This window comes from Stegostoma tigrinum, chromosome X (genome assembly GCF_030684315.1).
Source record: "Stegostoma tigrinum isolate sSteTig4 chromosome X, sSteTig4.hap1, whole genome shotgun sequence".
NCBI lineage: Eukaryota > Metazoa > Chordata > Chondrichthyes > Orectolobiformes > Stegostomatidae > Stegostoma > Stegostoma tigrinum.
The window spans coordinates 1,894,114-1,921,640 of NC_081404.1; the positions used below are offsets into that span (position 1 = coordinate 1,894,114).

General features: G+C 43.9%; 1 protein-coding gene across 1 annotated transcript in view; it reads right to left on the bottom strand.

The window, feature by feature from the left end:
- LOC125448232 (vitamin D3 receptor B-like) overlaps nt 1-27,527 on the bottom strand; it is a 380,711-nt gene that overhangs the window by 226,765 nt on the left and 126,419 nt on the right. The window contains exons 3-5 of the mRNA XM_059643431.1: nt 23,341-23,497; nt 18,971-19,139; nt 6,982-7,112 (exon numbers count right to left, since the gene is read on the bottom strand). Of these exons, the coding sequence (XP_059499414.1) occupies nt 6,982-7,112; nt 18,971-19,122 (283 nt within the window). The 5' untranslated portion in view covers nt 19,123-19,139; nt 23,341-23,497. The remainder of the gene's footprint in view (nt 1-6,981; nt 7,113-18,970; nt 19,140-23,340; nt 23,498-27,527) is intronic.

Sequence of the window (27,527 nt, forward strand, 5' to 3'; positions counted from 1 at the left end):
AGCGTCCATCAGATCACTACACGCTGCCCTTGAACAGCTGTGCTGGCAGAGGTGGTCATGGTGCGACCGTCACACATCTCCTTCTGGAATGTTACAGAGATAGTAGGAACTGCTGATGCTGGAGAATCTGAGATAACACAGTGTGAAGCTGAATGAACACAGGGGCCAAGCAGCATCACAGGAGCAGGAAGGCTGACGTTTCGGGTTGAGACCCATCCTCAGAAATAGGGGAGGGTAAGGGGATTCTGAAATAAATGGGGAGACGGGGGAGGCAGATAGAAGACGGATAAAGGAGAAGATAGGGTGAGAGGAGACAGGCAGGTCAAAGACGCAGGGTTAGAGCCAGTGAAGGTGAATGTAGCTGGTTAGTTAGGGAGGGGATAAGTCAGTCCAGGGAGGACAGACAGGTCAAGGAGGCGGGATGACGTTAGTGGGTAGGAAATGGGGGTGGGGCTTGAGGTGGGAGTAATGGTTAGGGAGGTGGGGGCTAGCTGGGCTGGTTTTGGGATGTGGTTGAGGGAGGGGAGATTTTGAAGCTTGTGAAGTCCACACTGATAGCCTTGGGCCGCAGGGTTCCCAAGCGAAACACATCTTTCGGGTGGCGTCATTATGGCAATGCAGGAGGCCCAGGATGGATATGTCATCCAAGGAGTTGTTGGGGTGGGGGGGGGGTGGTAGTTGAAATGGTTCGTGACTGGGAGGTGTAGTTGTTTGTTGCGAACTGAGCGTAGGTGTTCTGCAAAGCAGTCCCCAAGCCTCCATTTTGTTTCCCCGATGAAGAGGAGGCCACAGTGGGAACAGTGGATACAGCATATCACTTTGAGAGATGTGCAGGTGAACATCTGTTTCTTGTGAAAAATCTTCTGAGGGCCTGGGATGGGGGTGAGGGGGGAGGTCTGAGGCAGGTGTAGCACTTGCTTCGGTTGCAGGGAAAAGTGCCGGGGGTGGTAGGGCTGGAGGGGAGTGTGGAGCGGACAAGGGAGTCACCGAGTGAGTGGACCCTCAGGAAAGCAGACAAGGATGGGGATGGAAAAATGTCTTTGGTGATGGGGTCGGATTGCAGATGACGGAAATGTCGGAGGATGATGCATTGGATTTGGAGGTTGGTGGGGTGGTACGTGAGGATGAGGGGGATTCTGTTTTGGCTATTATTGCGGGGGGGGTGAGGATGAGTTGCGGGAAATGCGGGAGACACTGTCGATGGCATTTTCGATCACTGTGGAAGGGAAGCTGCAGTTCTTGAAAAAAGAGGACATCTGGGATGTTCTGGAGTGGAATGCCTCATCTCGGGAGCAAATGTGGCGGAGGTGAAGGAATTGGGAATAGGGGTTGGCATTTTTACAGGAAGGTGGGTGAGAGGAGGAATATTCGAGGTAGCTGTGGGAGTCAGTAGGCTTAAAATGGATATTGGTTTCCAGGTGGATGCCAGAGGTGGAGACAGAGAGGTCCAGGAAGGAGAGAGTGGTGTCAGAGATAGTCCAGGTATACTTAAGGTTGGGGTGGAAGGCGTTAGTGAAGTGGATGAACTGTTTGAGCTCCTCCTGGGAACACGAGGTGGCACCGAAACAGTCATCAATGTAACGGAGGAAGAGGTGGAGAGTAGGGCCCGTGTAGCTTTGGAAGAGGGCTTGTTCCACATAACCTACAAAGAGGCAGGCATAGCTTGGGCCCATGCGGGTACCCATGGCCACCCCCTTTGCCTGTAGGAAGTGGGAGGAATTAAAGGAGAAGTTTTTGAGGGCGAGGACGATAAGCGGATGAGGGTGTCAGTGGAGGGGGACTGGTTGGGCCTGCAGGTCAGGAAGAAGCGGAGGGCCTTTAGACCATCTGCATGGGGAATGCAGGTGTATAGGGACTGGACGTCCATGGTAAAAATGAGGTGTTGGGGACCGGGGAATTGTAAGTTCTGGAGGTGGAGGAGAGCTTGGGTGGTGTCACTGACGTAGGCAGGGAGTTCCTGGACCAAGGGGGAGAAAATGGAGTCCAGATAGGTGGAGATGAGTTCGGTGGGGCAGGAGCAGGCGGAGACAATAGGTTGACCAGGGCAGGTGGGTTTGTGCATTTTGGGAAGGAGATAGAAGCAGGCCATGCAGGGTTAGGCAATGATGAGGTTGGAGGCTGCAGGTGGGAGGTCACCTGAGGTGATGAGGTTGTGGATGGTTTGGGAGATGATGGTTTGGCGGTCGGGTGTGGGGTCATGATCGAGGGGGCAGTAGGAGGTGGTGTTGGAGAGTTGGCGTTTGGCCTCGGCAATGTAGAGGTCAGTGCACCATACTACAACTGCGCCTCCCTTGTCTGGGGGTTTTATGGTGAGGTTGGGATTGGAGCGGAGGGAGCGGAGGGCTGCCCGTTCTGCAGGGGAGAGGTTGGAGTGGGTGAGAGGGGTGGAGAGGTTGAGGCGATCGATGTCTCGACGACAATTATAAATGAAGAGGTCGAGGGAGGGTAGGAGGCCTTGGGGTGGTGTCCAGGAGGAGGGGGTGCATTGGAGATGGGAGAAGGGGTCAGTAGAGGGAGGGTTAGTCTCACGATTAAAGAAATAAGCGTGGAGGTGAAGGTGGTGGACAAACTGTTCAATGTCCAAACGAGAGTTATATTCATCCATGTGTGGGTAGAGGGCGACAAAGGTGAGTCCCTTACTGAGGACTGACTGTTTGTCCTCAGTAAAGGGGAGGTCTGACAGGGCTGGGTGTCATTGTCTTGTCTAGAGATGGTGGCTGTGAAGGCGATGGGTGGAGTGATATTGCCAGTGGAATGTTTCTTTAGAAAGCAAGTCTGGAGAAAGATGCAGTGGGTTTTGTCGAGGTTCATCCCAAGCAGCTCCATGTTGCAGGACTCTGAGCTCTACGGGCTGTTCCCTGGGACACACACTGAGACAAACATCGACTGTGCTGACAGGATCATCAACTTGATGGAAGTTCCAGGACTACATGCTGAGGGGCTCACTGAAGCTGCCACCAAGGAGTAGTGAGGAAAGATCACTGTCTGAGGTCTTCCTGCTGAAGGTAAATAGGGTTTCGTTCAGTTATCAGACCCTCCTGGTGCCTCAACTTTAATATTGTCTGACTCAAGAAAAAGATGCCTTTGGTTTTTCTGGATAGAGTCAAACTCCAATGTCTGTTTGTTTCCATGATATTCTGCTGTACAAAAGTTAACTGCTTTTGTGGCTATGGGCATGTATCCATGTATACTTTTTAGGAGTATAGTTTGAAAGTTAAAAAACAAACTGTAATGAGGTCAGAGATAATGGGAACTGCAGATGCTGGAGATTCCAAGATAATAAAATGTGAGGCTGGATGAACACAGCAGGCCAAGCAGCATCTCAGGAGCACAAAAGCTGACGTTTCGGGCCTAGACCCTTCATCAGAGAGGGGGATGGGGGGAGGGAACTGGAATAAATAGGGAGAGAGGGGGAGGCGGACCGAAGATGGAGAGTAAAGAAGATAGGTGGAGAAGGTGTGGGTGGGGAGGTAGGTCAGCCAGATGGATTTTGAAGAATATGAGTTCCCTGATTGGACCAGATTGACAGTCCTAATCAGGGAGCCCTGGCTGACAGATAAGAACAGGGGGGTCACTGGATCAGTGTCAAGCACTTGCCACGTGTACACAAAGGGTGACAAAGGGTTATTTCAGTTGTTAAAGGGAGAAGGTGGAACACTGAAGGAAGTGCATGGCTTTAATGAGGTGTCCTTTGCAGATCTGCTGAAGGGAGTTGGGTACAGGTTGGGGAACCAGTCATGGCTGCTCCAGGGTATTACCTTGGCCCCAGAAGGGCCAGTATGGCTAAAGGGTTTGATGCCAGAGAAGAGGAGACTGGATGCTCAGTGCTCAGGTCTGAAACAGGGTCATCAAAACCAGCATAGCAGAGGCAGAAGAGCTAGGGGCAAGGTTGCCAAATCATAGAGCGACTACCTGCACATGAAGAAATATGCAGCTGAGTGGCAGATTTTGGGGCCAGTGACAATGAGAAATAACACCCTCCACGGAGAAAGCAGAATCCTGAGTAGCAGGAAAGTATGAGGAAAGATAGGGGCTAGCTGGGGATAACTGGATCCAAGTACACAGGAGACTGAGCCTCTCCAAACAGATGGTTACAGACAGCTGTGGCTTAATTGCTGAAGACCCCACACCATGCCATGTCTTGCCAGTGCCCATCAAAAGTGTTATGGCTTTGGACGTCTTCACTTCTAGCCCCTTTTAAGAATCAGCTGTGGGCTTTTGTGGTATCTTGCCAGTAGCTGCACGCCACGTTATCTTGAAAGTCACTGATGGCCTCTTTGTCAAAGTGGAACAGTCCCTTTATTTCTCAATGTGGCCTTGCAGGGATTGAGGGTTGTGAGTTTCACCACTGTTCTTGGATTCCATTAATTGTAGCAGTGATTGTGCCTTGATGGCCATGTTGCTGCAATTAAAATTTACTCTCTTGAAGTTCAGCTAATCTGCAACCATACAAGGGTTTCCTCCATGCGTGAGGTTATTTTCCTGTCAGCTGCTGTGACTCCTCCATTCTCTGCCAGCCCAGCCTGCCTTGGATCTTTACTCCAATCCTCGATATTGTTCAAAAAGCCATTGAACATTTGAAGCTGTGGTTCTGGTATCCAGACCTATTGGCTGGCACTACCAAAAACCAGCTTGACACATATAATCCATCAGACCGGCTATGGACTCCAGGCCCTTCCATTTGGGCACCCTATGCCACGCAGGGGCCCTTCTGGGAGCAAGGATTGAATTGAATTGAATTAGCTTTATTGTCACATGCACTCAAATCAATACAGTGAAAAGTTTACAAGTCGCCACTTACAGCACCATCTTAGGTACAAGGTACCTAGGTACACAGAACTACCCTGTGGAAAGAAATACCCTTCACTCTCCACACTGATGTCCTTCTAACCCCCCAACTCACTGCCTGTCTGACTGGCCCCAGAGAATTGCCCCAAATCACCTCTCTTCTGAGGCCTTTAATAACAGTTCTAGCCTGGAGACAACTGCTGACAGTGCGGTAGCCATCACTCCTAGTGGCACTGAAGGGGACTGAACAGCTGCTGGTCCTCAGATTGGCAGGCAGCTCTTGAAAGAAGGATCTCCGCCTTCTGGGAACCCTGGATGCAGGCAGCTGATCACCTTGTTCCATTAATTTTGTTGGAGTTCCTGAAAATGGCCATAGCAGGGATGGCACTGGCTAACCTGGAAGGGAACAGGGCCACCACCGCCATTACAATTTGGCTCATTGCGTCACTTCACTTTATTGTCCATGCAGAAAACTGTATGGATAATAATTCTGGGTACACTGCTTGTTCATTGAAAGATTACAAAAAAGTCAGTGATGACAATATGGAAAATAGTTTATCACAGAACACAAAGGTTAATTAAAATATAATTTAAAGAATTCTGGTGTAATTGAATAATCAGCCAGCGAATCAATCCTAAACATGTGTTCTTGTCCATACATTAGCTCCTGTTCAAAGTTATTTTGGAGGAGGCAATGAGCTCAGGATCCAGTTGATTCTGCATCAGAGGGATGTAGCCTTTTCCCTGAACACATCCAACAATAATATTGCGACACAAGGTGATTCTCATTGTCTATGGCACTCTTTATGTTCACCAAAATTCTTAGAATAGATTATATCAAGGAGGATCAGCTCATCAAATACCATTTCTGCCTGGTTTAGTCATCACTGGACTCTTAAAAGTTTGCTTCACCAAGACAGCCTTACCAGCAAGTTTTGAAAATTGGATAACACTCTCAACTATAGCCGAATAAAAGAGTTTCAGGTCGACTTGAAAAGATTTTAATTTTTTAAGATATGATATCATAAAATCCCTACAGTGTGGAAACAGGCCCTTCAGCCCAACTAGTCCACAGTGACGCAACCCCTATAGCCCACCCAATCTACACATCCCTGAACACTACAGGCAATTTAGCATGGCCAATCCACCTAACCTGCACATCTTTAGACTGTGGGATGAAAGCAGAACACCTGGAGGAAACCCACGCAGACTCAGGGAGAACATGCAAACTCCACGTAGGACAGTCAAGGATGGAATTGAACCTGGGTTGCTGGTGCTGTGAGGCAGCAGTGCTAACCACTGAGCCACCCCATTATAGCTATATAATGCCCATGTTGGCCAGGACGTCTGTGCACAACTCTCTCCAGCTCAATTGACCATTCTTGTAGACATCAAGGGTGCAATTCACTTCTTCCTGGAGGTGGTGAGAAATAGGCAAGTATCTTGTCAGGGCCAACTCACCTAATCATTTCCCCTTATCACCACCTCACCAATTAAGTCCTAGGTGAGCTGTTTCAAAGAGTCATACAGCACGGAAATAGTCCCTTCAGTCCAGCCGGTCCATGCCGACCATAATCCAAAACTGAACTAGTCCCACCTGCCTGTGCTTGGCCCATATCCCTCCAAACATTTCTTATTCATGTACTTATCTAAATGTCTTTTTAAACATTGTAACTGTACCTGCATCCACCACTTAATAAAGTACATTCCACACACTAGACACTTGCTATGTAAAAAAAAATTGCTCCCATGTCTTTTGTAAATCGTTCTCCTCTCCTTAAAAATATGTCTTATGGGTGACATTCTTTACGTGCCACTAATTAAGGTCCTTAATTGTTTAATTAATGATCACTTAATGGCCTCAATTCACCACCTCCCTGGCAGACAATCAAGCAGACAGGTTGTTCTGATTTTCCTGTCAGGAAACTAACCACCTGTTGACACCCAATGACCTAACTGGTGTTTGTTACAACAAGTTATCTTGGCAGTAGGAGTGGTGTGCTTCTCACTACCAAACACGTCCACCGTGACTTTGAACAATCATGGGGAATCACACCATAGATTTTAGATCTTTTAATATGCACGCAATTATTCAAAATTGTGTCTATCAAGAACAATCTAAACTGGGTATTTTTCATTCATAAATTCAGTTTCATTCAAAATTGCTCCTGTGTCCCAAGTGCAATGACTTACATTCTTTCATCATGCCAATATCCTGGCATCGCTTGAGTCTACATGCTTGACAATGTCTTCTGTTATCCTTTGTAATTGAACAGTTGCCACTAAAAGGACATGTAAAATTGGCCTTTTTCTTCATGCTTCTCCTGGTGATGGTAGAAATAAAAAAGAAATCAGCGATTAAAATACTAAATAAGTAATTAAAAAGGACAGGTACAGACCACACTAAATTTCCTTCTTTAAAGACTGTGACATCAATTTTAGAAAATAAAATGATAGTAAAGGTGCCAGGCAATCAGGAAGCACCAACAACTAAACAAGGCTGCCTGCCATGCAATGTGCAGATGGAAGCAAATAACAATTCTCCACAGAGTTCCAGATTTCAGCTGAGGCATCAAGTGGAGACAAGCAAAACATATTAGGAAAAACAGAAGCATCCAGCACCCTCTGGTGGGCTGCATGTGAGTGAGTCAAATTGAACTGCAATGCCACTAGTTGCTCAAAAATTGATGAGAAGGAATTGTATTTATTTAATATCATAACGTTTCAAAGTTCTTTACAATGATGCCATTATTGCTGGGAGTGTAGGTTACAATAACTAAAAACTCCTGCTTGACATATCAAACAGACAAATGCAACTGATGTTTCATTTCAACAAACTAAAATGAGGCAAATTATCAACTCACTGTTGCTTAATATCATCCCGGTGACTAATTTCTCTAGTTTCACACATAATTAAGCCTATGTGCTAAAACACCTTCCCATGTAATCACAGAGGTTTAACACCTGCCCATTTACCTCCTCCCTCTTCACCATCCAAGGCCCCAAACATACCTTCCAGGTGAAACAGTGATTTACCTGTACTTCATTTAATATGTAATGACTGTTTATAGTGTGGTCTCTTCTAAGCTGGGGAAACAAAATGCAGGCTGGGTGACCACACTGCAGTGCACCTATGCAAAAACTGCAAAAATGACCCTGGAGCTTCCAGTTACCCACCACTTCAACATACCATTGTGTTCCCCCTCCAATACTTCTGTTACAGGCCTGCTGCAGTGTTCCAGCAAGCCCCAGCACAAACTTGAAGGACAACATCTCATTTTCCACTTAGGGACCCTGTAGCTTCTAGGGCTTGACATTGAGTTCAATAACTTTAGGCATTTTAACATTCTTCTATAGTGATTGAAACAAGGTTAGCCAGGTGGGATATGAGTTCCCTGATTGGGGCTGTCAATCTGGTCCAATCAGTGAACCATGGTTGACTGATATAAACAGGAATATCAGTCAGGACCTTGCAGGAAGGTACCAAAATGGGGCAGAGGAAATTACATGAGTATCAGGCAGGATCGACAGAGTGTTAATTCAAAGGAGCTGTTATTGAGCAAGTCCACATTTGATATGTGGGAGCTGTTTAAAGTCCAACTGATCAGAGTTCAGGGCTGGCATGTTCCAGTAAGGAGAAAGGACAGGATGGCAAGGTAAGGGGCCCTTGGATAATGAGGGAGGTTTTGAATTTAGTCAAAAGGAAGAAAGAAGCATATGTAAGGTTCAGGAGGCTAAAACTGGAAAGGGGTTGTGAGGAATATTTAAAAAGCAGGAAAGATCTCAAGCAGAGAATTAGGAGAGCAAGGAGGGGGCCATAAAATAACCTTGGCAACTAGAGTTAAAGGGAATCCCAATGCATTCTATATATACATAAAAAAAACAAGGGAACAACTAAGGAGAAGGTGGGACCACTCAAGGAAGAGATAACAAAGTGTGGGGCTGGATGAACACAGCAGGCCAAGCAGCATCTCAGGAGCACAAAAGCTGATGTTTCAGGCCTAGACTGATAATGGGGGGAACTTCTGTTTGGAGGCAGAGGATGTGGGTGAGATCCTAAGTGAGTACTTTGCGTTGGTATTCGCTCAGAAGGATATGAGAGATAACATGGAGTATGCTAATATGCTAGTGCATTTTGAGATCAAGAAAGATGTGGAGTTGGGTCTCTTGAAGAGCATTAAGGTGGATACATCCCCAGGGCCTGACAGTATCTACCCCGGGTTATTGAGAGAGTCAAGAGAGGAGATTACTGGGGCCTTGACCAAGATCTTTGTATTCTTGCTAGCCACTGAAGAGGTGGGCGTGAGTAGCTAAGGTTGTTCCTCTGTCCAAGAAGAGAAATAGGGATAATCCAGGAAACGATAGACCAGTGAGTCTCACATCGGTGGTTGGGAAGCTGTTGAAGAGAATTCTCAGGGATAGGATTTATGTGCATCTGGAACAGCATGGCTTAATTAGGGACAGTCAGCATGGCTTTGCGCAGGACTGGCCATGTCTTACTAACTTGATTGAATTTTTCGAGGTGTTAACAAAGGTGATAGATGACGGTAGAGCAGGGGATGTTGTCTACCTGAATTTTAGTCAGGCTTTCAACAAGGTCCCTCATGGCAGGCTCATCCAGGGCAGAAATGGCTAGCACGAGGGGTCATAGTTTTAAGCTGGTTGGTGGAAAGTATAGAGGGGATGTCAGAGGCAGGTTCTTTACGCAGGGAGTTGTGAGAGCATGGAATGCGTTGCCAGCAGCAGTTGTGGAAGCAAGGTCATTGGGGTCATTTAAGAGACTGCTGGACATGTATATGGTCACAGAAATTTGAGAGTGCATACATGAGGATCAATGGTCGGCACAACATTGTGGGCTGAAGGGCCTGTTCTGTGCTGTACTGTTCTATGTTCTATGTTCTATTAAGACGCATGGGATCCAAGCTGACTTGGCCGTATGGATTTAGAATCGGCTTGGCCATAGAAGGCAGGGGGTGGTGGTGGAAGGGTGTTTTTCCGGCTGGAAGTCCATGACTAGTAGTCACGTACTGAGATCCATGCTGGGACCTCTGGTCTTTGTGCTATATATCCAAATGACTTGGATGAAAATGTAGATGTGTGCGTTAGTAAGTTTGCAGACAATACAAAGATCAGTGGAGTTGTGGATACTGTAGATGGTTGTTAAAAGATACAGCGCAATATAGCTCAGTTGCAGACATGGGCAGAGAAATAACAGATAGAATTTCATCCGGTTGAGTGTGAGATGCTGCACCTTGGGAGATCAAAGGTTAAGGACAAGTGTACGGTTAATGGCAGGACCCTGAACAGCATTAATGTACAGAGGGATCTTGGGTTCAAGTTCATAGCTTCCTGAAAGTGACCACAGAAGCAGATAGTGTTAGAAGGTTTATGGCATGCTTGCCTTTATTGGTTGGCGAACTGAGTACAAGAGTCAGGATGTCATGTTGCAGCTTTATAAGACTTTGGTTAGGCCATACTTAGAGTATTGTGTTCAATTCTGGTTGCCACATTAGAGGGAAGAGTGGAGGCTTTGGAGAAGGTGCAGAAGAGGTTTACCAGGATGCTACCTGGATTAGCGGGTATGAGCCAAAAGGACAGGCTAGAAAAACTAGGATTGTTTTCTCTGGAGCTGCGGAGGCTGATAGAAGACTTGATAGAAGTCTGTAAAATTATGAGATGCATAGATAGGGTTGATGGGCTGAATCTTTTTCCCAGAGTTGAAATGTCTAAAGCTAGGGGACATGCATATAAAGTGAGAGGGGGAAAGTTCAAAGGAAGGGCAAGTTTTTACAAAGAGATTGAAAGGAGTCTGTTACAGTTCTATATTCGGTGTACCTCAGGGTTAAATGCCATCCATCTGAAAAATCTATTTATATCTTCCTGTAACCTACAACCATCTTCTTCACTATTAACAACTCTACCATTCTTGGTGTCATTCACAAATTTTCTTAATGTTCCCCGCCCCCAACCCCATTTTCATCCACACCATTTATGTAAATAACGAACAATAAGGGTCCTAGTACTGATCTTTGTGATACACTGTTGGACACTGGTCTCCAGTCACTCAAACTGCCTTCTACCACTACCCTTTGTGTCCTATTTATAAACCAGTTTCTAACCCATCTCGCCAGATTTCCCTCAGCTCAATGTGCTTTAACCTTCTCAATCAATCTCACATGTGGAAACTTATCAAAAACTTTGCTAAAATCCAATAAACTACATCAACTAAAATCCCTCATCTACACATTTGATCACATTTTCAAAAAATTCTAACAAATTTGTTCAACATGATCTCCCTCTGACAAAGACATGCTGACTTTCCCTAATTAACCCATGCCTTTCTAAATGGGTATTAATTCACTCCTTCAGAACTTTCTCCAACAGTTTCCCCACTGACGTGAGACTCATGGGTCTATAATTTCCTGGTTCACCTTTACACCTTTGTTGAAAAGTGGAACCATATTAGCTGTCCTCCATCCTCTGACACTTCCTCTGGGGCCAGAGAGGAATTAAAAATGTGTCAATTTCCTGCAATTTCCTGCTTCGCCTCCCACGCTAGCCTGGGATATAATTCATCTGAGCCAGGAGGTTTGTCTGTTTTTAAGGCTGACAAAGCCTCCAATACCTCTCTATTAACTACATCAAACTGTGCAACTTCCTCACTGTCCTTTTTCCTGAATTCCATGCCTATGTTTGTCTTTTCCAGAGTGAAGATTGCGAAGTATTCATTCATTCCAATATCATGCATCTTGCGCAAAGATTACTCCCTTGGTCCCTAATGAGCCCTACTCTTTCCCTTGTTAACCGCTTCCTTTCAATGTATTTATAAAACATCTTAGGATTTTCACTAATCTTGTTTGCAAGTCCGCTCTCATGTCCCCTTTTTGCTCTTCTAATTGCTTTCGTAAGTTCCTTCCATCACTTCCTGTATTCCTCTAGGGCCGCAGCTGAATTATGCCTTTTGGACTCACTAAAAGCCCTCTTCTACGTCCAGCTGGAGACTGGTATTGGTACCAGAGGCAGGGCAAACCGCTTACCCATCTTTCCAACAAAAAAAATTGTGTGGGTCAATAACAGGGAGAAGCTTCTAAAATTCTTCTGAAGAAGGGCCTAGACCAAAAACATCAGATTTCCTGCTCCTCTGATGCTGCTTGGCTTGCTGTGTTCATCCAGCTCTACACAATGCAAATAAATCATATTTGTTGCTGTTAAAATGGAAGTGTTATTTTATGAGAGGCCACAAATAGACAAGACAGAGGTCAAGACAGAAAAGGTTAAATGAAAATGAGGTTAGGATAGTTAGATGCTTATTTCAGACCAACACAGACTTGATAAGGGCAAAGGGCCTTTTTCAGTGCTGTAGACCTTTGTGACTCTGTGACAGTAATGGGTGTGAGATAGAGCAAAAGCTTGCATGGGAGGGTGAGAGTACATGCAAGAGCAGTCAGTTGAAGGAAAGGGATAATGGAAACAGTTGGGGGGAGTGCGATGTAATGGCAAGAGAGAAAGAGAAAAGGGCATACCTGCATGCAAGAAAAGGTCGGCAAGAGAAAGGGAGGAATGGTTGCGATGACAGCCAGTGAGTGGGGTGCAGATTAGGGAAACTAATGATGTTAAAAGCATAAAAGTAAGACAGTTCAATTTAAAAAACGGCAGTAATGATTGGTTCTCCTGGCCCTCGAATCTTGTCTGGAATGCAATACACTTTTAAGCATCCAATATCCTCCGAAGGCAAGAGAAAATTGCCATATGAAAAGTTCAACTGAATGGGTTAGAATCCAAGATATTCAAAACAGTAAGAGGTGAAGAGACTAGGCAGCCTGGATCTTCGCCAGTATTTAATGTGTTGTAGTTACTAACCAGTAAACATTTTGCAATTTGATAATTATTGAATGAGTAATTGCTGTAACACTTCTCCAGTCTTCTAGGAAATTGAATGCCATCCAGAAAAGAAGTCAGAGTTAAAGTAGTGCCATAAATAATGTGTTGATCACAAGTGCAAGTCTTCCATTGAACATCCTTGAATTTAAGCCAATGCTGTTACAATATACTCTGTGACAGTCTCAAATTGCACTATCACAGAATCCCTACAGTGCAGAAAGAGACCATTTGGCTCACAGACTCTGTGCTAACCCTCCAAAGGGCATTTTACCCAGACCCACTGCTCCACCCTATCCCTGTAACCCCATATTTACCATGGCTTAATCCATCTAGCCTGCATACCCCTGGACACAATGGGATAATTTAGTAAGGTCTATCCACCTAACCTGTACATCTTTGGATTGTGTGAGCAAACTGGTATACCGGTGGAAACCCACACAGACAGGTGGAGAACGTGCAAACTCCACACAGTCACCCCCATGTCGCTGGTGCTGTGAGGCAGCAGTGCTAAATCACTGCGCTACTGTAAAAGCAATTTCTTTGCAGAATTCTGCAGAGTAAGTGCAGTTGGCAAAGTAAATATTGCAGGCCTCAGGCTAGTTTACTGGATCTTACTTGGGAAAAAAAATTACCTTCAGTATAAATTGTAAAGAAGATTTATGGATATTTCTGCAGATGTCAGACTTGCAGTAACCTGTTGCCCTATGCTCCCAGTCATGAAGAATTGAATAATTAGTTTATGCATGACTAGGAGAAGTTAACAGGCTTAGTCTGTGGAGATATAAAAACAGTCATTCTCTGCAAATTGACAAGTGAATCTAATGTTGAATAATTGTCAAATTATCTAATTTTCTTCCTAACTGATTTGCGTATATCAGTGTTGAGTTACACACCGGCAGTGCTGAATAATACTGATAGTAGCGTATCAGTCAGTACAGTACATTAAAGCAGTGGACTTCACAATCGTTGCTCTGATCCTCAAATGGAAAAATCCTGACTTTGGAGCTGACAAGCATAAGTTTGGTGTTCCTCAGAGAAGATGCAGTGAGTCAATAGGAAACCTATGCTAGGTTGCCACTGTGCATTTCCGAAATAGCTGGTAACAGAGGGGCAAGGCCAAAAACAGAGAAAGTTGTCTGCCAATCTCACATCTGATAATGGTTCCTGGCATGGGGTACCGAGAAGCAAAAATAGAATAATAAGTTTTTACTGCATAGAAAGAGGCCTTTCAGCCCATTGTGTCCACGCCAGTCATCAAACGTCCATCTATTTTAATCCCATTTTATAGCACTTGTATGCTATGATGTTTCAATTTCATTTAAATAGTTCTTAAATAACTTAAGAATTCCTGATTCTACTATCCTTTCTGGCAATGTGTGCCAGATACCCACCTTCCTGTGGGAGAATAACATTTTCCTCAAATCCCCTCTAAGCCTCTTACTTATAACCTTAAAAACAGTGTTCCCTGGATCTTGACCCTTCTACTTAGAGAAAACATTTTTACTTGTCTATGTTTCTCAGAACAACTCAGATCCCCCCTCAATCTTCTCTGCTCTAAGGAAAGCAACACCAGCCTACCTGTCTCTCCTCATAGCTGAATCACTCCAGCTCAGCCAACACCCTGGTGGATCTCTTCTGCACCCTCTCAAATGCAGTCAAATTTTTTACCATACCACTAATTTATGGGTTATGTGTGTTCTTACTGATCATACCTCCTAAATTCACTATAGATCATTAATGTACACAACAAACAGCAAAGGGCCCAGCACCAGACTCTGTGGTATGCTACTGGGCACAGTCTTCCACTCCAAAGAACACCTAATGGCCAACACCCTCTGATTCCTGCTATTAAGCCAATTTGGATCCAGTTTGACAAATTTCAGTTCAAACTTCGAGACACAGTTAAGCAGCTAAAAGGGAACGGAAGGGCTATCTGCTGATCTCTCCTGAATGCTTGATCTGATGTAGCTCAGTTCACACATCCAAAACTGAAGTGGACTGAATCCAGATTTTGCAGTCAGTGGAGAATATGGCTAGAAAATTGCACTAAAATGAAACTTATTTTCCTTTGTTTAAAATTAAATTCTTGCAATACATTCATCCGTGAGAATTGACATTACCAAACTTGAATTAAATTGTGTTAAGAGTAACAACTCCCTCACTGATCTTGAATTTACTTCTCCTGAATCACATTTTCATAAATATGGTACCTCAATACAATTTAAAACCTCATTTCATCAAGGCTCCTCATTGACAGTACATGACTACCACTTATTCGGTAACAAAGGGGCAGGGTGTCTTGAAAAATATTAAGGTTGCTAAATTCTCAGGGTCTGATGACAGCTGTAAAAATCGATCAGAGGTAAAGAGGTGTGAAAAATGATCAGAGGTATAGAAAGAGTGGACAGCCAGAGATTTTTTCCTAGGGTGGAGGTAGCTTTACGAGGGGTCTAGTTTTAAAGTGAGTGGAGATACATATAGGGGAGACATCAGAGTTAGGTTCTTTACTCAGAGAGTGGTCAGGACGTGGAATGTATTGCGGAGAGGGTAGTGGAGTTGGCTTCATCAGGGGCATTTAAGCGTCTATTAGATAGGCATATGGATGATAGTATAAGGTAGGGGTAGAGGTTAGATAGACCTTAGGATTAGGGTAAAAGTTCGGCACAACATCGTGGGCCGAAGGGCCTGTACTGTGCTTACTGTTCTATGTTCTATGATGAGATTTATCCCAGGATACTGAAGGAGGCAAGGGAGGAGACTGCTGGTGCCTTGACAGAGATCTTTATATTCACTTTAGCCACGGGCGAGATCCCAGAAGACTGGAAAATGGCCAATGCTGTTCCTTTGTTTAAGAAGTGCAACAGGGATAATCCAGGATTTGAATTGATTTATTGTAGTTACTTGTACCTCAGTATAGTGAAAAGCTTTGTTTACAAGCCCTACATATTAAGCAAGGACATACAGATCATAGGGCACATGGTCAGAGTGAGGCATACAGGTTACACTGTACACCGAAGGTGTACAAAGTGAGATCAACATTGAAAATATCACCATTATTTTGTGTTAGAGAGTCCATTTATCAGTCTAATAACAGCAGGGAAGAAGCTGCTCTTGAGCCTGTAGGTGTGTGTGTTCAAGCTTCTGTATCTTCTGCCTAATGAAAGAGATTGTAGGAGAGTATTACTGGGATGGGAGGGGTCTTTGATGATGTTGGTTGCATTTCTGCGGCAACATGAAGTGTAAATGGAGTCGATGGATGGTCTGGTCTGTGCCCACAGCCTCCTGTAGTTTCTAATGGTCCTGGGCAGAGCAGTTGCCATACCAGGCCATTATGCACCTGGATAGTATGCTTTCTATGGTGCATCTGTAAAAATTGGTGAGGGTCCTTATGGAAATGCCAAAGTTCCCAAGCCCACCTGAGGAAGAAGAGGCGTTGTTGTGCCTTTTTGACCACCACATCTACATGGGAGGTCCAGGACAGATTGTTGGTTGTCGTCACTCCTAGGAGCTTGATGCTCTTCACCCTCTCAACGTGTGCTCTGTTGATGTAGGTGGGGGCATGTTCTCCTCTTTTCTTTCTGAAGTCAATGATCAGTTCTTTAGTTTTGCCAACACTGGGAGAGGTTGTTATCATTGCACCACAACACCAAGCCCTCTGTCTCCTTTCAGCATTCTGACTCTGTTGTTTGATATCCATCCAACCTCGGTGGTGTCATCAGTAACCTTGCAGATGGTGTGTGTTTGAAATTTGGCTATACAGTTATGGGTGTACAGGGAGTATAGTACGGGGCTGAGAATGCATCCTCGGGGAGGCTCCAGTATTGAGAGTTATCGGGGAGGAGGTGCAGTTGTTTATCTTCACTGATAGTCATCTATGAGTCAAGAACCAATTGCAGAGCGCACAGCCGAGACCTAGGTCTCAGAGCTTTGAGATCAGTCTGGAGGGGATAATGGTGTTGAAGGCGGTGCTGTTGTCAATGAGTAGGCATTTGACGTAGGTGTCCTTGTTATCCAGATGTTCCGAGGATGAGTGCAGGGCTAGGGATATGGTATCTGTTGTGGTCCTGTTACATTGGTAGGCAAATTGCAGGGGACTGAAGAAGGCTGGGAGTCCAGAATTGATGTGGGCCAAGACCAGCCTCTTGAAGCACTTTGTGACAATGGAAGTTAGAGCCACTGAGCAATAGTCATTAGTGATTTCTTCGGTACAGGGCTGACAGTGGTCTTCTTGAACCAGGTAGGTAGTTCGGCTTGTAGGAGAGAGTGGCTGAAGGTGTTAGTGAATATTTCCGCCAGCTAGTTTGCACAGGCTCTAAGTGCATGGTCGGGGATACATTCGGCGACACCGTCCAGACCCGTCGTTTTCCTTGGGTTGACTCTCAGGAAGACCGATCTGACATCTACAGTGGTGACAAACGGAACAGGTGCATCATGGGTTATCAGGGCAGGTGATACTGCACTGCCGTCATTCTGTTCAAACCGATCATTGAAAGCATTGAGCACATCAGGGAGGGATGTGTTGTTGTCCTTTATCTTGCTCTGCTTCATTTGTATCCTGTTATGTTGTTTAGGCTTTGCCATAGGCAGCAGGTGTCCATATGAGTGGTTTGGGCCTCTAATTTAGTCCAGTACTGCCTCTTTGCATCTCTGATGGATTTGCAGAGGTCATATCTGAATTTTCTGTACAGGTCTGGGTTGTCAAATTTGAATATTGCATACCTGGTTTGTCCAAGATTTCCAGTTGGGGAACAGCAGGATTGACTTCTTTGGCAAGCAGTCCTCCACACATTTGCTAATGAAGTCTGTGATGGTGGTGGCATACTCGTCAAGTTTTCTGCTTAGTACTTGCATACGGTCCAGTCCACCAAGCAGTACTGGAGAGGCTCTTCCACTGCCTCGGGCCAGCACTTTCTATGAAGGATCTTCCGGTTTCAGCTTCTGCTTGTAAGCTGGGAGGAGGAACTTGTGATCTGATTTTCCGAAGTGTGGATGGGGGATGGAGTGGTGGAAATTATAGGCCAGTGAGCCTTACAACAGTGGTAGGGAAATTATTGGAGAAGGTTCTTAGAGTCAGGATTTATTCACATTTGTAGAAGAATGGACCCATTAAGGATAGCCAGGATGGCTTTGTGTGGGGGAGGTCTTGTCTCACCAATTTGATTGGGTTTTTAGGGGAAGTCGTGAAGATGATTGATGAGAGTGGGGTAGTGGATGTAAGCTATATCGAATTCATTAAAGCATTTGACCAGGTCCCTCAACATAGGTTGGTCTAGAAGATTAAGTTACATAGGATCCATGGACAGTTCATAAGATGGATACAAAATTGCTTGGTCACAGAAGACAAAATAGTTGTGGAGGGGGTATGACTAGTGGTAGTTGAAATGTATATAAATTATTTGGATGATAATTTTCGGTGGTCTGATTAGCAAATTTGCAGACGATACAAAAATTGCTCAAGTTATGGATAATGAGGAAGGTTGTCAAAGGATACTGCAGGATATAGGTCAGTTGGGAAATTGGGTGGAGGATGGCAGGCAGAGTTTAATCTTGACAAGTGTGAGGTGATATATATTGGAAGGTCAAATAGAAGAAGGAAGTACACAGGAATTGGCAGGATGCTTAGAAGCACTGATATACAGAGGGATCTTAGGGTGTAAGTCCATAGTTCCCTGAAAATGGCAACACAAGTGGATAAGATGGTAAAGAAGGCATATGGCACGCTTGCCTTCATTAGTGGGGACACTGAGTAGGAAAGTTGACAAGTCATGCTGCAGATGTATAAAACTTTAGTTAGGCTACACTTGGAGTATCGTATGCAGTTCTGGTCCCCACATTGGAGTGTAATAGCTATACAAAGAGGTCAGTTAAACTTGAGTTGTTTTCACAGGAGCATCAGAAGCAGAGGGGTGGCCTGACAGAATTATATAAAATTATGAGAGGCATGGATAAGGTGGAAAGTTAGAGTATTTTTTCTCATGATGGAAATATCAAATACTAGGGGCATAGGTTTAAGCTGAGAAGGGGACAGTTAAGAAAATGTGTGAGGCGAGTTTTTTTTTACACAGAGTGTGATAGGTACCTGGAACACTCTGCTAGGGGAGGTGATAGAAGCAGATACGAAAGCAATGTTTAAGAGGCATTCAGACAGGCACATGAGCAGGTAAGGAATAGAAAAATGCAGACCAGGTACATGCAGATGGGATTAGTTTAGATTGGCATCATCATTGGTGCAGACACTGTGGGCCAAAGGGCCTGTTCCTGTGCTATCCTGTTCTATATTTTAAGTTCTAAAGTATATTACCTAAAGAAGCCTTTACAGCCTTCACAGGTCATGGCATTGAAATGAAAACCAGTAGCTCTGTCCCCACAAACGCCACAGATCCGTGGGCAATTTCTATCAAATTCGTCATCTTCAGGCTGATATGCGGATGAGGTCACTGCCATCTGATCCATTTCTGCACTTCTTGATACTGCAGAAAAAAACAAGAATGCGTTTTAATGTTTTACATTAGAATTACAAATAAAATGTAGTTATAAGTCAGAGTATCTTTTACAATACAGTGCAGTGTACTTGGAGCACTGTCCTGTATCTTGCTGGTAGTTGCTAAAATACAGCTCCCTTTATAGGAATAATCCAGACTTAGAAATAAAAAATGTTTGTTGCACTTAGCATGGGCATTCTGGTGACTGGAGATTGCAGAGGCTCATTTGCAGGGCAAATTAGTGTAAGAGGCCATACTATCGCAAATAGAGTGAAAAATTAAGCACTCAGTCATAGATATTCTAATCAAGCCATTCAGAGTGTTATGACACACCTCTGGAGCGGATGGAATCTGAATCAGGTTCAGAGGTGATTACTGCATCAGAACATTCTCTGAATCACTGAATTAATACAGTGCTGAAGGCCATTCAGCCTTCTGTATTTGTATGGATTGACTGAATGAGCATTGTAGTGCCATTCTCCTGCCTACTTCTCAAACACCTGTACATTTTTTTGTTCAATCATCTAATTCCCTTTGCATGACTAGATTTAACTAGCACACGCTCAAGATCTTAACCTAGATCTTAACCTCTTGGTGTGTGATACAAATTTTTCTTCATATCATTGTTGCTTCTTTTATGAACTACTTTGAATCTATGCCCGCTTGTCCTTGACCCTTTCATGAATGGGAACATTTTCTCACCATTTACTTTGTCCAACCCTCTCATGATTTTGAATACTTCAATTAGTTCTCCTTTCATCCTTCTCTTCTCCCAAGAGCACAATGCCAACTTCTTTTTTTATTCATTTATAGGATATGGGTTTTGCTGGGCCAGCATTCCTTTACCATCCCTGGTTGCCTGCTGAGGGAGGGAATTCCAGAATTTTGACCCAGTGACACTGAAGAAATGGAAATATTTTTCCAAGGCAGAGCTGTGACTGGTTTGGAGGGGACCACGCAGGTGGTAGTGTTCCCATGATTCTGCTTCCCTTGTCCTTCAGATGGTAGTGGTCATGCATTTGAAACGTGCTATCTAAGGAACCTTAGCAAATTTGTCTAATCTATCTGCATCACTGAAATTTCATATCCCTGGAACCATTCTCATAAACATCATTTGAACTCCCTCCAATGCCTTCACATCAATCTTAAAGTGTGGTGCTTGGAATTGGATGCAAATTCCAGATGAGGCTGAACTAGTGCCTTCCATAAGTTCAGCATAACCTCTTTGCTCTTGTACTCAATGCATCTATTAATAAAGGCTCAGACGCCGTGTGGTTTATTAACTGCTCTCTCAAGCTGTCCTGCCACCTCCAATGACTTTTGCACATATACATCCACTGTCTGATCTTGCACCTTTTCTACAGTAGTACCCTTACATTGTATTGTCTCTCCACATACTCTCTACTAAAATGTATCATCGCCCTAAACCTCCCCCTACCCTGCAATCATCTGGCAACACCCAATTGTGGGGGCTTGTCTGGGATGTTCCCATAGGCAAATGGCAGAAATAGAACTGGGAAAAAACACTGTACCTTCAAAAGACAAAGAAGAGTCATTCTTTATTTAAAACTCTTCCCTGGATCATCTGGACCACAAGGACACCTACGTCAGACTCCTACTCATCGACTACTGCTCTGCCCAGGACCACTAGAAACTACAGGAGGTTGTGGGCACAGACCAGACCATCCATAGACTCCATTTACACTTTTTGTTGCCGCGGAAATGCAACCAACATCATCAAAGACCCATCACATCCTAGTAATGTTCTCCTACAACCTCTTCCGTCAGACAGAAGATACAGAAGCTTGAACATACTTACCAACAGGTTAAAAAACAGCTTTTTTCCTGCGATTATTAGACTGGTGAATGGACTCTCTAGCTCCAAATAATGTTGATCTATAGATGTTGATTTTGTATCGCTCGCCTCTTGTGAGTGTAATCTATATGCCTCGCTCTGTCAAACACTCTATGCTCTGTGCGTTCTTGTTTACTGTGATCTGTCTATACTGCTCACAATCAAAGCTTTTCATTGTACGCAGGTACATGTGACGACAATAAGTCATTTTTAAAAAATCTTTAAGACAGAAATAACTCCACAGCGACTGGAATCCTATCACCGAATCCTAGGATCTCTACAGTGTGGTAATAACAGGTCATTTGGCCCAACAGGTTCGCACTGACTCTTCAAAGAGCATCTCACCTAGACTCACCCCCCCCAACCCTATCCCTGTAACCCTGGATTTCCCATGACTAATCAACTTAATTTACACATCCCTGGACACTACGGGCAATTCAGTATGGCTAATCCACCCTAACCTGCACATCTTTGGGCTGTGGGAGAAAACTGGAGCACCCGTAGGAAACCCACGCAGACACGGGGAGATGTGAAAACTCCACACAGACAGTCACCCGAGGGTGGAACCGAACCCTGATCCCTGGCGCTGTGAAGTAGCAGCGCTAACCACTGAACCACCGTGCTGCCCCACATTCTTTATTTACATATGAACAGTCCTTGAATGCCACACTGCCTCTTCTAAGTCAGCTTTCAGACAGTCAGTATCTCTGACACTCCTGTTCTTATCTGTCAGCCAGGGCTCCCTGACTGGATCAGATTAACAGCCCCAATCAGGGAACTCATATTCTATGAGGCACACTTGGCTGACCTCATTACAATCACTATGAAGAAAATGTGCAAATAAGTTTTTTTGAATTTCTAGGATTTAAGATTTTCATGCTTGATGTTGTTGCTTTCATACAGCAGGTCTAAGAAACTTAATACTAACTACATTCTTTCTAGTTGAACTTAAAGTTCAGGTCCTCTTTCCTTCATTACATGAGGGCTCATCCTCGCTTAAGGCAATTTTGGTAGGCATGTGGATATTCACAGTTTTACTGTTTTGCCATTCATTGTTTCATCATTTGCTTTTTCTCTTCCCTCAGGTCATTCTGCAATATTCCTTACCATCACAAACTGTTCCACATTAATGTTTGGACAATTCCTATCTAAATGGTCATATCCTTAGTACTCATTACCAAGGATGAAGGCTTGACAGTTGGTTCAAATTCATAAATGTCTATTCGTAAGCAGTGGCTGGCGACGTTAGTTACCATTTATCACTTAATTTGTTACTGCTTAACATTGTTGCTATGTATGAACAGGTCCAAGCCTTTTAATTAACAGCACAGGACTCAACATAATTGGAGACACATAGGATCTGTGTTATTCTATCTGTTGTAACCGAGCATAGGAAGATTGAGGATATACTCTGAAAACTAATAAGGTACATCATATCATGGAGTGCTAATGATCTAACTTGCACAACCTGAATAACTCATGAGGGCAAAATTTGAATGACTTATATAGATGTGTGGCAGAACCATGAAGAAATCTGCCTCTAGCTCACATATTTATGACTTTCCCTCTGTCAACACCTGGGACTGAATATTTGTCCCATAGAGGTAAGAAACAGTGGGGAGGTTCATGGGTTGAGAATGGAGAAGACCATCCAGCTCCTGCGCACTCAGTAGGGCTCAGGGCTTTGAGCACATGAACTCCTCCAAGGAGAGAGGACAGTCTCATGGAGAGCTATTTCCAGCAGCACGCAAAATGCAGGCAGGAATTGCATGCTGATGCCCACAGGGTGGGTGCTATGTTATGTAGTCTTGACTGGGCAGTGGCATGGGCAGAGAGATCTTTGGATTTGATGCCAGTTGCACCTCACTCACTCCACCCTTCTGGCCATCTGGAGGGTTAGGAAAGAGATAAAGATATCCTGGAGGATGAGAAGACACCCCATAAAAAGGCATCATCATCATTTGCTCTTTGTATCAATGTAACGGGGCCCTGTGACAGAGGCTACTCCTACACTGGCACCAGTGCAGCAGCCTCTGGAGATGCCCTCAGGGGTACCTTCATGGTGAGGATGGCTACCACATGAAACTCAGCCACAGAGAGTGCCTGTGCCTGTCTCCACCTTCTTTGAGGCTACAAAGGGGGAACATCATGCAGAAGTGGCCAAGAATGAAGACGACTGCATCAGGCAGATTACTGAGTGGGTCACTGAGGTGTGTTCTTCCAGTCTCTGCCTACTGTTTTCCTCAGTTTGTATAAATTATAACGCAGAGGGTAGTCTGAGACCCCTATGCTAATACATGTGGAATGTACAACCTGGAATATCTAATCACTTACATCATTGAAGGAGCATCTCCTGACTGCCTACAAGCCAGGAGTGATGAAATACTTCCCGCTTGCCTGGATGACTCCAGCTCCAACAACACTCAAGAAGCTTGACAAGAAGCTTCTACAGACACCAGTTTCATTCGAGCATCTTAAATATTCTTCACACCTGTACCAGAGTGGATGACAGTAGACTATGAGACAAAAGAAATATCACATACATGTCTAATTGATCAACTACAGGGCCTTGAGCTGATTTTTCCCATTCCTAACAGATGGACAGTGTAGCATGCTCACAGCTGCTCCAGCAAAGTTCAGGAGAGAAAGTGTCATGTATAAGGTTTCAGCAGGGAACATTTTAACTGCATCTGGTGAAGCATGAATGAATGAATAATATGTAACAAAACCAGCAGGAACCTGTTTGGTGCAGTCTGAACTGCAGGTGAGGTGGGGGGAGGGGGTGTCTCTTACACACCAGCAGTCCGCAAGAATTAAACAAGATAGAGTTTTAATTTCTCTAACTTTGAAGTGTGATTATTCAAATGTCATAGAATTCATGTCAGTATATCACATGCAAGTTGGCTTTCACTTCTCTCTATCCTCTCCTTAGGTACAAGTCCAAAACGGAACACATTAGAACAGCAACTCAGAGCTGAATCTTTAATTCCATAGCAACTTGTCTAAGCAGGATATATTGCAAATGTATTGTTGAAAACAATGTTACTTTTTAATGCCTTCTTGTTGCATTCTAAAATGTCAAGATTTTGTTTCAACAAATTTTTTCACAAAACTTAGTTCCATGTTTGAGTCGAAGTATCAATGACACCAGCTCAACAATTTAATCCCTTACTTCAAGAATTTTCAAAATGATTGTAATTGGTAAAAGGTGAGAGAGCAGAAATGTTGTAAGTAACCAGATATTCCAAACTATATATGGCATCAAGTTTGCTTATAAAGATGTGATGAAAGCCCTATCGTTCATATACCACAAAGCTATGTAATCAATGTGTAAGTCAATATATATATACTGGGAATTCTGATATGGATGGGTATAATGAATAGGAAGGGTTTCGAGGAATATGGGCCAAAGACTGGCAAATGGGACTGGGTCAGATTGGGATGTCTATCAGCGCGGACGAGTTGGACCAAAAAGGTCTGATTCTGTGCTGTATGACTCTGACGAAGATATAGCAGTCATGTTCCAGACTCCTGATGTCTTGTGATGGATGGATGGAAAATTGTCACACTTGTATACTTTACTGCTGCAATAAATGTTACAATTTTAAAAAAAATGTCTTTTCACGGTTCAGTCATAGAATCCCTAGAAGCCAGAATTGGCCATTTAGCCCATCAAGTCTGCACCAACACTCTTCTCCACCCTATCCCTGTAACCTGGCATTTACCATGGCTAATCCACCTAGCCTACACATCCCTAGACACTACAGGTCAATTTAGCACAGCAAAGCCACATAAACCTGCATCTTTGGATTGTAGGAAGTAGCCAAAGCACCCAACAGAAATCCACACAGACACGAGGAGAACATGTAAACTGCACACAGAGAGTCACCTAAAGCTGGAATCAAACCCGGGTCCCTGGCACTGTGCTTAACCACTGTGCAATTGTACCACCAAGTCACTAGTATGATTGTATTCAGAAAGTGAAGGTTTTTACAGGGTTATCTTTGAAGAAAAGCCATTTTCATCAGGATATCTGTCAGTAGTGAAATGGTCCATTTGTTTGGGATACTTTTTTTCTGTGGGCAGTAATGGTCACCTGCAGCTCTTAATATTACTGGATTGGGAAACCTGTTTGGTTGACAGCTAAGCACTATTTTTGGAAATTTGCCAGTGAAATTAAGCATTTGTGCCTTTGGAATTTTGGACGGTTGAAGTTTCATCACCTTGTCTACTCTTTGGATGTATTGGATTTAGCATTAACATGTAAGCTCATAGTCGAAGTAAGTGCAACTCTGCATTCAGCATTGATTACTAGCATACTGACTTGGAATAAAGCAAGATCTAACACTGTGGCATCCAATGCGTAATGCACAATTCATATTGTCTTTGACTTGATTGTTAAAAGAATGAAAATTAGGTGAAATATTGTTTTGATTTTGTTTTGTGATGGTCTTTTCATTATTCACATTGTTTTATTTACAGAATATAACATGGATCATAACAAAGATGGATTACTTGATATAAGTGATCTGTATTCTTCGGCTGTTATGATAAAACATGAAAATAAGCAAACATTGCAGATAGTGATGGTGATAATGGGAACTGCAGATGCTGGAGAATCCAAGATAATAAAATGTGAGGCTGGATGAACACAGCAGGCCAAGCAGCATCTCAGGAGCACAAAAGCTGACGTTTCGGGCCTAGACCCTTCATCTGATGAAGGGTCTAGGCCCGAAACGTCAGCTTTTGTGCTCCTGAGATGCTGCTTGACCTGCTGTGTTCATCCAGCCTCACATTTTATTATCAAACATTGCAGATAGGTTTGGCACACCCCAATATCATATCAAAATTGGAATCAATTAAGGTATTAACAGCAGAACATTTGGATCTAATCAAGCAGAGTTAGCATCGTTTCATTAAAGTGAAATTGTGTCTGACAAATTTATTAGAGATTTTCGAGGAAGTTTCAACCAGATTTGATAGTGGGAACCAGTACATGTATTATATTTGGACTTCCAGAAGGTATTTGGCAGTTACCTCACAAAAGGTTAAGTCATAACAGCCCATGTTGTTGGAGGTACTTTACTGGCATGGAAAGAGAATTGGCTAATGGACAGGAAACAGTGAGTGGGGATAAGGGGTTCTTTTTCAGGTGGCAAACCATGCCCACTGGGGTTCCACAGGGATTTGGCGCTGGGACTACAACTAATATTAATGGTTTGGAGGAAAGAAACAAATGTACTACAGCCAAAGTTACAGATGGTACAAAAACAGGTGGAAAGTCAGGTTGTGGGAGGGATATAAACAGCTGACAGAGAGATACTGATATATTAAGTAAATGGGCAAAACATTGGCAAATGGAGTATCATGTGGGAAGATATGAAGAGGTTCATTTTGGAAGGGAGAACAAAAGAAATTTATAGGGTAGTACAGTGGCTAAGTGGCTAGCACTGCTACCTCACATTCCCAGGGACCTGGGTTCAATTCTAACTTGGGGTGACTGTTTGTGCATGTGGGTTGCACATTATCCCATGTCTGTGTGGGTTTCCTTCCACAGTCCAAAGTTGTGCAGATTAGGTGGATTGGCCATGCTAAATTGCCCAGGGATATGTAGATTAGGTTGATTAGCTATGGGAAATGCACTGTTACAGGGATAGGGTAGGGGGGTAGGTATGGGCGGATGATCTACAGATGGTTGATGACAGCTCGATGGGCTGAATGGCCTGCTTCCACACTGTAGGGATTCTATGAATGTTCTTCAAACAGAGAACAGCTGCAACACAATGGGACTTGGGGGTACTTGAGCATGAAATGCAGAAAGCACAGGTGCAGCATGCAATCAGGAAGGCCAATGGAATGTTGGCCCTTATTTAAAGGGGTTGGAGTATAAGAGTAGGGAATCTTTACTGCAACTGTACAAAATGCTCCACATCTGGAGCACTGTGAGCACTTCTGGTCCCCTTATCTAAGGGAAGATGTAATTTCATCGGAGACAGTTCGGAAAAGATTCACTAAGATAATCTCCAGTATGGAGGAATTGTTTTATGAGCAAAGGCTAAATTGGTCGGGACTCTACTCACTGGAGTTTAGAAAAATGAGAAGTGACTTCACTGAAACGTACAGATTCTTAAGGAGCTTCACAAGGTAAATGCTGAGAGGATGTTTCCCCTTGTGGGAGAGTCTAGGATTGGAGGACATAGTCTCAGAATAAAGGGGCTCCAAATTGAGACAGAGATGAGGGGGAATTTCTTCTCTCAGAGGGTTGAGAGCCTTTGGAACGTTCTGCTACAGACAGCTGTGGGGCTAGAGTCCTTGTTTATATATAAGGCTCAAATAGATGGTTCCTTGATCAGTAGAGGGGATCAAAGGTTAGATGGAAAGAGCAGGAAATTGGATGTGGTCAGCCATGATCCTATTAAATGGGGAAGCAGGTGCTTGAGGGGCCAAATGACCTACTCCTGTTCCTATTTCTCACAGTCTTATAAAAAGTAGTTGGCCTGAATACTTCCAGTTACGAGCTT